Source organism: Diplodia corticola (genome assembly GCF_001883845.1).
Source record: "Diplodia corticola strain CBS 112549 chromosome Unknown scaffold5, whole genome shotgun sequence".
In the NCBI taxonomy this organism is placed as follows: Eukaryota; Fungi; Ascomycota; class Dothideomycetes; order Botryosphaeriales; family Botryosphaeriaceae; genus Diplodia; species Diplodia corticola.
In genome coordinates this window covers 650,145-662,212 of record NW_017971484.1, presented here as the reverse complement: position 1 = coordinate 662,212, position 12,068 = coordinate 650,145, and the positions used below count along the sequence as shown (strand labels likewise).

The following is a 12,068-nucleotide window of genomic DNA, read 5'->3' as shown; positions in this document are numbered from 1 at the left end:
GGCTTGCGGGCACAGCCAACATACAACACCGCCGGACATGGCCAGCATTGGCGCAGGCGACGACGGGGTCAGAAAGCCTCGCTCTTGGCGCGTAGGCACGGTGAGCGGTGGCTTGCTGGCTGCGCGACGACGGTTTAAGCTTCGGGGCTGCTGCTGACCGGGGCGCGTAGCCATTAACGAGCCCGCTACATATGGCCCATGGGTGCCGCCTGGGTGCCGCCTGGGTGCCGCCTCCGATCTTCACTCCATCATGACCGACAACGACCCGAGTGCAGCGCGCACCGAGCACGACAGCGCGCCACATGACTCACAAATGCTTACTGCCACTGCTCTACCCCACGTCGTCGGACTTGCATCGGAGAGCTCGCAGACGACGCTTTCGTGCGAGACTCGGCCGCCGCGCTGTTGTTCGCGCGCAGCACCGAGCACTTGCAGGCACACCCGGCGCCGCCATGCACACAGTATGTCGCTGTCCCACCGCTGGCCGCCGACGGCTGCCTGTGCGCGTGTTGGCTTGCGGCGGCGGCTGGCGGTGCCAAGCTTTGGGTGGGCGTTAGGACAATGGGCACTGCATAAGTCAGCGACGCTCTCCCGCGCGGGCATGGGCGGTGCCGATCGCCGGACTCCCGGAGGCCGTGTCCGGCAGGCGGCTGCCGCTGATGGGCTGTGGGCGGGTGCTTGATGCTGGGTGCTTTGTTGCTGGGTGCTTGGTGGGCGCTGGCTGCTGGTTGCGGAGCAGCAGGCGCCGTCGCTTGCGGCTGCCGCTCGGGGCCGCATCACGCAACGGGCAGCGCGGTGGCACGACCGTCAGGCGCGGGCGGCCATGTCCTGCGGGGTCTTGGTTCGAGGTTGTTGGACTGGCCGGCGTGCCGACAGGGCTGGAGTCGCTGGTGTCGGATACCTCGGAGCCTAGCGGCCGCCAGTCGACGCCGACCGCGTCCCACGTCATCGCTGAGGAACCTCGCTCCACGAATTGCATGTTGCTCAGTGCTGACACATGCCCGATGCCGATGTTGCCGCCTCGTCGAGATCGCGGTCCCACGGGTCCCTCCCTTAAGTCTCCCTGCGCGCCTTCCCGGTCCCCGCTGTATTTTGTCAGCGCCGCCGCTTTATAATAGTCTCCGGCGCGCAGACAAAGAAGGCCCTCTTCCTCTCGCATCGCACTCCTCCCCCAGCTCCTCGAGTCTCTTTGCCGCCCTCTGGCCCTGACATCCTGCCCCACCCCACGGATCCCCTTCTCTGGATGCAGGCACGCGCCCTCCCGTCAACCGCCGCGGCTGCGCTTTTCGCCGCGCTTCCGCTGGCTCTCGCGCATGGAGATGACCACGGCATGGACATGGGCGGCATGGCCGAGCACGGCGCCAAGGGCAACGCGCCCGTGGCCGTGCATGATGCTGTCGGAGACGACGGCTGGCCGATGAGCTACTTCAGCTATCCCGAGCACGTTGGCTTGCTGTGGACCTGTGTCGCCCTTACGGTGATCACTTGGCTACTGGTTGCTCCACCGGGTGCGCCACCACATGGCTTTATACATCAATTGATTGCGCCGGTTCGACTAACGTTGCTGCAGTCGTGATGCTCAGCGCCGCGCGCTCACGCCTCGCGGTGCCCGCCCAATTCCTCTTCCTCGCCCTGCAGGCGCTCACACTCTTCGTCGGCATCGCCTACGACGCCAAGACGCCCGTCCTGTACGAGAACGGCGCATACAGCAAGCTCAGGTGGCCACTGTTCTTCATCACTGGCATCTGGACTTTTCTGGGCCTCATCAACTTCTACGCAGACCGCGCCAATGCTTCTGGAGAGGTTGGCCAGCCGCTCTCCGCTGCAGCCATGGCACGGTACTCGCGCCTTCAGCAGGTCTCCTCGGAGCACCCCAGGTTCTCCCACGACTCCGGCCAGGGCACCGAGAGGAACTCGGCTTCCCTCTACGGGCATTCGCGCTCGCCGAGTGCCGAGTCAGACAACCTTCCTAGTCCTTACCTCGACGACGTTGACGACTTCGAGGAGAAGCCTGGCTTCCAGCAGAACGGCCGGGCCGATCGTTGGATCTCGCGCTTCATCCCCCGTGTCTCTACAGGCCGCTCGCTTCGGCTCGTGCGCTTTTTCTACGTCCTGATCGAGAGGACCATCCTCCTTCTCGGCTTCGTTCTCCTTTTGATGGGCACAGTCACCCTTGGCGGCATCGCCGTAAGTACTGGTCAACTCCATTCGCTGCGGACATAGCTGACATGCTCTTTTAGCGGGGCGACGCCGTCTTCAACATTTTGGCTCATTATGTCAAGGGCGCAATTTTCTTCTGGTACGGCCTGTTGACTCTGGGCCGCTGGATGGGATGCTTCGCCGACTTTGGGTGGGCCTGGAACGTCAAGCCCGGCGAGCATCTTGTCGGTCGCTGGAAGGCGCGCATCCCCACCGCCGAGTTCACCGAGTCCTTCGTCATCTTCCTGTACGGCTCTTCGAACGTCTTTATGGAGCATTTGGCAGCTTGGGGCGGCGCCTGGACTGCGCAGGACCTCGAGCACGTTTCCATTTCCGTCATGTTCTTCGGCGGCGGTGCTCTCGGTATGCTCATCGAGTCCAAGAGGGTTCGCGAACTTCTCAACTCCGCCATGCTGAGCAGCCGCGACCCCATCTCGCACTCGGCCGATGAGAAGTGGGAGCAGCCCAAGACCTACCGCGTTTCCCTGAACCCGATGCCTGCCATGGTCATCCTGCTCCTCGGCATGATGATGGGATCGCATCACCAGGCGTCGATGCTCTCCAGCATGGTCCACAAGCAGTGGGGCAACATGTTTGTGGGCTTCGCTTTGGCACGCGCCGCCACCTACCTGCTGCTCTACCTGTCTCCCCCGACCTCCTTCCTCCCCGCGCGCCCGCCGACCGAGATTGTCTCCTCCTTCTGCCTCGTCGCGGGTGGCATCACCTTCATGGTCAGCAACAAGGACACCGTCAGCGCCCTGGAGTCGTTTGACCTGGACGCCATGTTCACCTTTGTCCTCACCGTCGGCTTGACGGCGCTGATCTTGGCCTGGACCGTCATCAACATCGCGCTCAAGGGCTGGGCCTTCCGCCGTGAGCACGCGTCCTCCTTCCCGAGACAGAGCGCCGGCGCTTCTCTGGCATGAGCCGAACGAGAAGACAAGCTGCTCCCCTCCCTCACCCTCTGATCAACCCTTGCGATTGATACCCATCTCGAATGATACCCAGTTACGACAGTTTAGAACGAGAAGAATGAAGCCTACGCCCATTACCGACCTCGGTGGACTATGAGACCGACGTTCTCGGGTACCTCTTGGATCAGCCTCTCCCACGTTTCCGCACCGAACCAATCGCCTTGCGGCGAGTTCGTCATGAGGAAAACCTCTGAAGCGCGTTATTTATTTCCCATTCGCTACTTTCTTTGGATACCGGCAATGTTAGCTTGCCGACGAGCTGTTGATGAACCCCCCTACGATACCACTTATAGCGTAACTGCATTTGAGCATGGGAAGTCTCGGCGCTGCAGGAACCCATTTGTTTTCTTCTGGCACTCTGAACATTTCGGTTTGGAAGCTGCCTGCTGGACGCCTAGCTTTAATTCCCCTTAATCCGCATAGAAGTGAGTAGCTGCAGCTTGTGGATATTTTGAACCAATGGATCGTTTAGAAAACCGCAATACATGCAAACTCCCATCTTCTTGGGTATTCAGTCCTTGCCTTTTCGTGACATGCGCACGCCACATTCACGCTGCAATGTAATTAATGCTAATGTGCGTGAAGAAAATAAAAACGACTTGAGCCTTACACATGCTCGACCAAACACTGTTGTGGCGCCGGTGCGCGATCGGCCTGAAAAGATTCGGCAATGGCGATAAATGCATTGCTTGGGCAGTTGGACCACTACCCAAATGAGCACATTCCTTGCTCGTTCGCGTCGGGACAACTGCTCCAACCCCTGGTATGTTGAGGGATTCACCCGTGGCCCCATGGGTTGATAGTCGTAGGTGGAATGCAAACGCCACAGCGAATGCTGCACCTGCCCATCTTCGAGACACTCCAAGCTTCATTTCCTGCTCAGTCGGCCCGCCATATATCGTGCAGACGAAGCGCGCCTGTTCTCCTTTTTTGCGCCTTTCCATCACGCGATCAACCTCTTCCGCCGCGCGCCCTTCCAACTCCGCGCGGAATGCCTCCAGCGCGCGGAATGCCGCCTCGACCTCTGCCTCTCGCGATACCGGAAGAGCCACCGCGCATGCCACCCCTCGATACTCGCGATGGAGCCGGGGTCGAGAACTTGCTGGGCTTTCTAGACGACGGCGGGTTCTCCACGAACGACGTGTCGGTGGTCCTGCAATTCCAATGGTCAGCCGAAAAAGTCCATCCTCTCGCCGTCTCTTCTCCTCTTCCCACTTACATGAAAGTCGCCTCCGTATCCGCCTCATTGCCATCCAACCCCCCGCCGCGGGCGCGCGAAGCCGCCGCGCCGCCGCCGCCAAGGCCGAAGCCGCTCATGCGCGCCGCGGCCTCGCGGGCCTGCTCCTGCAGGCGCTGGCGGTGGAAGCTTTCCGGCAGGGGCGCCTCGGGGAAGTCGACGCAGAAGGCGTTCATGTTCAGGCCGTACAGGAAGGCGGCGAAGCTCTCGGAGAAGCGCGCGAGCGACTCGTGCATCAGCTGCAGGTGCATGAAGTTGGCTTCCAGATCCGCCATGCCGTCGCTCAGCTCCGCGAACGCGGGCTCAAGGGCCTCGAGGGCGGTGGGTGCATGGCCGGTGGCCGAGGCGCGGTTGTGGTGGGAGGAGGAGGCTGCGTCGTGATGGTGGCCGCTGCCGCGGAAGGAGGAGCGCGAGGTCGGGCGGAGGGGCGTGGTGGGTCGGGACGGGATGGAGCGGCGGTGGGCAGAGGTGGACTCGCCGGCCTGGGGGGTGGACATTGCGAGGGTGGTGTGTTGGTTTGGGTTGTTTACTTGCTTGGACCGGGCTTGGCCGCGGGGTCCATTATTGACGCCCGGACGTCCCCTCGTCTCGGAGCCCGGATCCTCGGCCGCGTTTATACCTGGCCAGATGCATCTCGCGTGCGCACCGTTGACCCCCTGCAACAGTGACGACGCGGAGGCCGCGCAACTGCGCCGAGCTTGCGCGCAGTGTCGCGGGCGCGAGCGGCTTGCGGTGCCAGGCGGCCGCATCGCGCAGCTCGTTGCGCCCCCGCAGCGCCAGGGCGGTGGCGCTGTGGAGGTGGCCACCACTTTTGCGCCATAGCCGTAGTGCCGTGTGCCGCGTGCCACGGACAAGCCAAGAATTGGACGGACCTAGGTGCTCCCAACGGAGCGCCGCATTCGCGCGTCATCGGCTGCCCACTAGATGAAATGGGCCGGCGTTTAATTGCGATCCGTCCGCTGCCGCCTGGCTGTCAGTTCGCAGAGCAGTCCGTCAGCAGCGCCAGCCCTCGCTCTCGCTCCCGGGCTTTGGCCTTCACTTCGCAACCCGGCCGGCGGACAAGCCACGAGACCGCATCGCCACAGCCACGCCGCGGCGTCCCGTTTCACTGTCCTGCCGAAGCTTGCCCATCCTGCTGAGACCGCATTGCCATCCCCACCGCCCATTTCCCGCTGACCTTTTTCATGTTTCCACGACCGCTCTCTATTCGAGCCACCAGCACCTGCTTCCGACCATTCGCCCCCACCGTCAGCCCTCGAGCATCTGCCTTCTGCGCTTCTGCCGTGTTACACGCTTCGCCCGCCAGTCGCTGTCCTGCCCCGCACTCGCACCTCTGCTTCCGCAAGACTCTAGCATCAGCCCGGACAGCGTACTCGCAAGCCAGTCCTGTCGCAGGCTCAGCCAGAGCGCGCGTTCCCAGTCGACCAGCCGTTGCTCAGAGCGGTCTCGGATACACCCTCTGCGTCGTTGCCCTCGGAATCGCGGCCGGCAGCGTCCTCGTCGTCACCACCGAGCCCGGAGACTCGAAGGCTCAGAACATCCACCACCCGCCCGAAAACACCGCAGATCCCGAAGACCCCGCCGTCGACATGTCCAACGACAAAAGCGCCCAAATGCCGCCCGGAAGGCCGGGCAACCTCACCGCCGAGCAGGAAGTGAAGCTGAAGGAGCTCTGGAACGCGCTTGCCAAGATCACGGGCATGCCGTTCGACGAGCTGGCGGGCAACGGCGACGCGGAGAGCGTCAATGGGACAACCGGCACGACGGGCACGACGCCCGCGGCATCCATCGCCGAGTCGGAGAGCGGCGGAAAGGGCGACAAGAAGAAGAGCAAGCGGCTGCACATCTTCAAGCACAAGAAGGGCGACAAGGACGGCGAAAAGGCAAAGGACCAGTCTTCGTCGTCATCGGCCCCGGCCGGCGGCGAGGTGGACGTGGGGAACCTGTCGCTGGAAGACGACAAGCACGGCATGACCAAGGCGTTCCAGACGGCGCTGGCCGAGACGACGCCGGAGGAGCTGCGCGCCTCGCTGTGGTCCATGGTCAAGCACGACAACCCGGACGCGCTGCTGCTGCGCTTCCTGCGCGCACGCAAGTGGGACGTGCAGGCCGCGCTGATCATGCTGATCTCGGCCCTCCGCTGGCGCGCGACCGAGATGCACGTCGACGACGACATCATCCGCAAGGGCGAGGGTCATGCCTTCGAGCAGGCCAAGAGCGCGGATGCCGCGGCCAAGAAGGAGGGCGAGGACTTCATGACGCAGCTGCGCATCGGCAAGAGCTTCGTGCACGGCGTGGACAAGGAGGGTCGGCCCATGTGCTACGTGCGCGTCCGGCTGCACAAGCCGGGCGAGCAGAGCGAGCAGAGCCTGGAGCGTTTTACCGTCTACCTGATCGAGACGACGCGCATGATGCTGAGCCCGCCGGTAGACACTGCAGTGAGTTGATAACACAGCCCACAGGGATGATCCCGGCGGATTGTCGTCGACTGGGTGCTCGACCATGCTAACTTTGCACGTGCGTGCTTCAGGTGATCGTCTTCGACATGTCTGAATTCGCCCTTGCAAACATGGACTACACTCCCGTCAAGTTCATGATCAAGTGCTTCGAAGCGAATTACCCCGAATCCCTCGGCGCCGTCATGGTCTACAAGGCACCCTGGGTCTTCCAAGGTAAGCAGTCCAATTCTGCCTCCTCCCATCTCTCCACACAAGGCTCTTATTCACATGGCTGCACAATCAGGCATCTGGTCCATCATCCGCGGCTGGCTCGACCCCGTCGTCGCTAGCAAGGTACACTTCGTCAAGACGGCCGACGAGCTCTCCGAATTCGTCCCGCGCAGCAACATCCCGACGGAAATGGGCGGCGACGAGCAGTGGACGTACAGTTACGTCGAGCCCAAGGAGGGTGAGAACGCGGCCATGAAGGACGCTGCCGCGCAGGACCAGCTGCAGCGCGAGCGCGACGACGTCGTCGCAAATTACGAGCGAGCGACGGCGACGTGGGTCAGAGGAAGCAGTGAAGACGAGGCGCAGTGCAAGAGGGAAAGGGAAGAGCTGACGGAGAAGCTGCGCGAGAACTACTGGAAAATGGATCCGTACCTCCGGGCGAGGACACTGTACGATCGCAACGGCGATCTCGGTCCGACGGGGAAGCTGGATTTCTACAAGAAGTGAGGGTGAGGAGAGAGGACGCTGTGGACACAGCGATTCTGAATTTCGCTATCTTGTTTTTTTTACTACCGACTTACTTCCTTGATCTTTTTCCACACATTTAGAAAAGGAGCTGCATCGTTACCGCTCTTGTAATAACAAGGAAAAGGGGAGGGAAATGGCAGGGGACTTAAGAAGGTACTGTTAGAGAGGATGGATGGTGAGATGATACCTGTTCACTCAATTCATCGTAGGGATGAGGGGAGATCACCAAGCGCGTATGGAAGGTTCGGGTCATTGAAATGAGATAAGACATATATCACAAGCAAAGGAGTGAAGAAGTTTTGATAGTTCAGCTTTGTGAGAAGATGAGGGTGGAAGCACGATTGAGTCTGAAGTATTGTCAGTCGGTGATCACAGCCGGGTGCAGAAGAGAAGCTGAATGACTGGATGATCTATTAAACGCTGCTACTATATGGTGTTTATATAAGTGAATGAAGAAAGGGGTACCCAACAAGGGTGTTGTTCATGATAACACGTTGCTGAAGAAGACCCTGTTGGGTGGATGATGACGATTATCATCCACAACGTGTACGTGATGGTGTTGACCAACAGGTATGTATATGATCTGCAATACCTACTATACGCGAGTTGATGTGGAGTTGTAGCATGGGGAGACTTCAGGGTTCAATGGGCATGTGTGTCAAGCCGATGGCCAAAGCCATTATTCACTTCACGCGCTGAAGCACATCACAGATCAACCTTTGGTCTAATGCAACAATAAACTTCATGTGTCCCCTGCTGTGTGTAATAACTTTCGCACTCCATCATTTTCCCATTCTGGTGTTCCTTGAGTTCGTTTTCTTCCAACCGCATTCGTTTCCGGAACAGAGCAGAGAAGAGACAGAAGCAAAGCAAGAGGGAGAAAAGGAAAAGAAAAGCAACAACTGTCTTGATTTGAGCGAAGGTAGCAGAAAACTGAACTGCGAAGATATATGAAAGGCTAAAGCGCAAAAATCAGATGGAAAGAAGTAAACCCAACCGCCCCCACAGTGAAGCTCGCTATCATTGATATCGGAAAGAAGCAGTCTCAAGTGAGCGACCTTCATCTGACAAACGAAGCAAAAGGAAAACCACTACCCACACTTTCCATCGCATGTGTCGACAGGAAATAAGAAAAGGAAATCGACCGTACGTCTCATCGTGCCATTTTTCCATTTAAAGCATTAGCTTGAGAATGCTTTGAAGCAGAAAGGAAAAGGCACGGGATCAATTCGCAAGCTTTTGCGGCGATACCAAAGAGTGCAGGCCGTTTCGGACACGTTGTGTTTGTAGTGCAAATGCGTCCGTAACGGTGCTTCAACTGCCCCTCCGCAGTTTTCCCCGCCATCGCAACCTTGGTGGGGCTGACGTTTCAAAAAGGAAGAAAAAGAAAAAAGAGAGGGGAATGTGCCTTGTCATTTGTCCGTCATCGTGCAAACAGTCCCATGCAGATAACCTCTCCTGTGCAAATGCTGATACCAACCTTTTGGAAACCGGATAACCGACCTTCTCTATCTCTTGCCCGCAATATCTCTTATCCCATCGAAGCTGCTTCTCACACTCACACTAGAACTCCGTCGCCTGGCACGCCTGGTCTCGTTCGGGTCGTGCGGGCTAAGTCCACTTGCTCGGGCAAACAAGTTCAGAATATCCGTCAGACTGACGACTCCATTGAGATGCCCAGACAGACTGGCGCCAGGCATGGCTGAGGCGCTGATCGACGGTGTAGAAATTGGCGACGGGAGAGAATGGAGCGGGGATGGCGACCACGGTGTGTTACCGGAGGGGTTTCCGGATGAGGGGTTTGTATCGATAGGTGGGGGTATGTTGATAGTGGGGTTATGGTTGGAATTAGCGCTTGGCGGAGGGGAAAGGATCGCCGAGGATGACGGGGAGAATGCTGGTTGCGCGGGTGTGACTGCAGGTGTCGGAGGCCCAGACGAAGCCGGGGAAGGAGGCGTAGTTATCCACATTCTGCAGAAATTACAATCAGTCGCCGCGAAAGACTCGTTCGCACAACTTTGCTCACCTGTGTGACTTGGTGGCAACCAGCTTCGCCACGGTGTGGGCGAGAGTGGATTGCGGAGTAACATGGAATACTGGGAAGGAGTCTTTCCCGTCATTCATGCCGCGCTCTGAAAGAATCACAGAGATGAAGTGAATGCAGGACGAGCGGAGGAGAGGAAGAGCGGTTGTCTTGGTAAGTAACTAAAATAACAGTGTGAGCCAGGCCCTCAGCCCAATAGTGATGGCAACGTACCCTAACATCGACGTGCGATATGTTGCCGATAACGTTGTTTGAATTATCCAGAACCGGCAGAGAGGTGATCCCCTCGTTGTGCATGAGCTCGAGTGCATCCGTAACAGGCTTGTCACCGCTGTCGTATGGGTCAGCATGATGCGAAATCAGCACGGACTTGCGAAGCTTACTTGATCGCAATGATTTGCTGAGAGCCGAGATTGAGCTCTCTCAAGGAAGATGGGTAGAGATTGTCAATCGAGGGGAAGCTGCGCCCGTTCTGCCAGAAGAATCCCGTCAACCGCAGTTGTGTCAAAATACCGATAACATCCGAGGAGTGTTCCTTGACGATGATGATCCTGTGGATGCCACTGCCGAAAACCTCGACAGCCTTGGTGAGGCTGGCGGTGTGGGGAAGAGTGATGAGGGGTTCCTTTTTCCCAAGGTCCTTGACATCCTTTAACGGGATCGGCTTGCCCTCTCGACCCTTCTGAGCGAGCTCGTTGAAGGAGTGTATCTCCGAAGCCTCGGGACGCGCAAGGCCAACAACCAGGAGGAGATAGGCGTTCAGGTCGGTGTAATCGAAGGTGCCGATGGCGGCGTGGGACTCCTTGCTTTCGCGGAGAAGGACGACGTTGGGAGAGCCGGAGGAGATCAAGACCTGTTTGATCGTCAGCGCCAGGCGCGTGAGGGTGGAGCGAAGGAGGGGTCCATGGGGAAGGCGGGGCCCCGCAAAGCACTCACGTTTGTGGCCTCCTCGACGCTGGTGTCGATCTCGACGAAGCGGACTAGGTCCGGGTCAATGATCTCGCCGACCTTGATGGAGCGCCAGTCACGGCCGGAGAAGGCAGAGTTCTGGTGGTTCTTGCCGACAGGCGGGTTGTTGAGCAGGTCTTGCAGAGCCTGTTGCGACAGAGAGGGCTGGCGCGAGGCGCGCGGGGAAGTGGGCATTCCGCGCAGGTTGTCGGCGAAGCTCTGGCGGTGCGAGACGCTGGGGCTGGAGGAGTTGGAGGGGACCAGCTGCGGCGAGCGCGGCCCTGGGTTCGCCATGCTTTGAGGTGCACGCAAGCAGCAGCGGCGTGCTGGTTCTGCTGGCTCTCGGGTGACTTCTGGCGTGGTAGGGTGAGAGGGCGGTCTGCCAATCGCTGGGCGGGGCACGGCGTCAGTGCGGGCGTCCCTTGTTTGCGCGCGACGGCTCCCTCGCTTTGGACCAGGGCGGACGGTGGACTTGCGCGGTCAAGGGAGCGGCGGGCGGGGTGGGAGTCGCGATGGACCGGCTTGGTCGGCTTTCTAGGCAGTGGCTGGGGCGCTGGGCAGGTGGATGTGAGGTGCGGCTGCCCGCATCACGCCCGGCATCCTGCACCCGTCCCGCATCATTATCGCTTGTCGCGCCCGCAAAAATCACATGGACGCGCGCTTTCCCTGCGCGCGCTCGCTGCCTCGCATTGCTCAAGGCGCCATTGGCTCGGCCGTCTCGCCCATCTCCTCCCCTCTCTGCCCCCGCCATCTGCGCCATCTGCGCCATCTCGTCTCCTCCGCGTTTGCGTCCTTTGCAGCATCGCTCGGGCTCTTCTCCCCAGGCACTCCGCGCCCAACCCGTTTTGGCCCTTCTCCGCGCCGCCACCATCAGCAGTCCCACTTGGGCCCAGCCTATCACCGCGTTGTGCAAAGCGGACGCGTACTATTTTTGATTTCTTCCACACGTTGTGTAAGTCGGTGCGACCATCACATGTGCTTCTATGGCTCCCACGGCGAAATTTTGTTACGCGCTGTGCCGATGCCAACATAGCTTGTGCAAATGCCTCGACGTGACTATCCAGACATGAACGCTGTCACTTTTCCTGGCCTCTGTTTGGATTATGGAGAGGTATCCACTCGTCGCTGGATCCGTGATCTCGACCGACCGCTCGTTTCCTAGGGTGAAGGTTTCTATCATCTCAACATTGCTACGACTGACGGGAGCGCTGTTTGGGATGTATATCAACGACCGAGTCGGAACAGTCACTGCTACCTCAACGCTGCAACTTCACCAATGGTGCTGTAATACCCCGCAAACTCCCGCACTTTGTCCACATCACACACGACTTGCGGCTACACAAACGAGACGGATAAAGGGCATAACCACGTCATGTACGCTCTGTCAAAGTCTTCTGAGCAACTGATACCTATGTACATACATACATAGACGCCAAGCCCCGCGTCGCCAGCTCTTGGGCTTGAAAAGC

The 12,068-nt window shown here is 59.4% G+C and overlaps 4 protein-coding genes across 4 annotated transcripts; 2 read left to right on the top strand and 2 right to left on the bottom strand.

Moving 5' to 3' along the window:
- Positions 1-1,243: 1,243 nt before the first annotated feature.
- BKCO1_5000202 (uncharacterized protein) lies at positions 1,244-3,125 on the top strand (the record flags this gene model as incomplete). Its single annotated transcript, XM_020276793.1, has 3 exons — positions 1,244-1,508; positions 1,571-2,187; positions 2,241-3,125. 3 exons carry the CDS (start codon positions 1,244-1,246, stop codon positions 3,123-3,125), a joined length of 1,767 nt encoding a protein of 588 aa, XP_020134104.1.
- Positions 3,126-4,124: 999 nt separating this feature from the next.
- Positions 4,125-4,907, bottom strand: BKCO1_5000201 (dash complex subunit dam1; the record flags this gene model as incomplete). The annotated part of the gene is made up of 2 exons (XM_020276792.1): positions 4,125-4,326; positions 4,393-4,907. 2 exons carry the CDS (start codon positions 4,905-4,907, stop codon positions 4,125-4,127), a joined length of 717 nt encoding a protein of 238 aa, XP_020134103.1.
- Positions 4,908-5,594: 687 nt separating this feature from the next.
- On the top strand, positions 5,595-7,586 carry BKCO1_5000200 (cral trio domain-containing protein; the record flags this gene model as incomplete). The annotated part of the gene is made up of 3 exons (XM_020276791.1): positions 5,595-6,848; positions 6,941-7,082; positions 7,153-7,586. The coding sequence occupies 3 exons, from the start codon at positions 5,595-5,597 to the stop codon at positions 7,584-7,586; spliced, it is 1,830 nt and encodes a 609-aa protein (XP_020134102.1).
- Positions 7,587-9,115: 1,529 nt separating this feature from the next.
- Positions 9,116-10,893, bottom strand: BKCO1_5000199 (cbs domain-containing protein; the record flags this gene model as incomplete). Its single annotated transcript, XM_020276788.1, has 5 exons — positions 9,116-9,578; positions 9,634-9,812; positions 9,865-9,982; positions 10,035-10,504; positions 10,588-10,893. The coding sequence occupies 5 exons, from the start codon at positions 10,891-10,893 to the stop codon at positions 9,116-9,118; spliced, it is 1,536 nt and encodes a 511-aa protein (XP_020134111.1).
- Between the last annotated feature and the right edge of the window lie 1,175 nt (positions 10,894-12,068).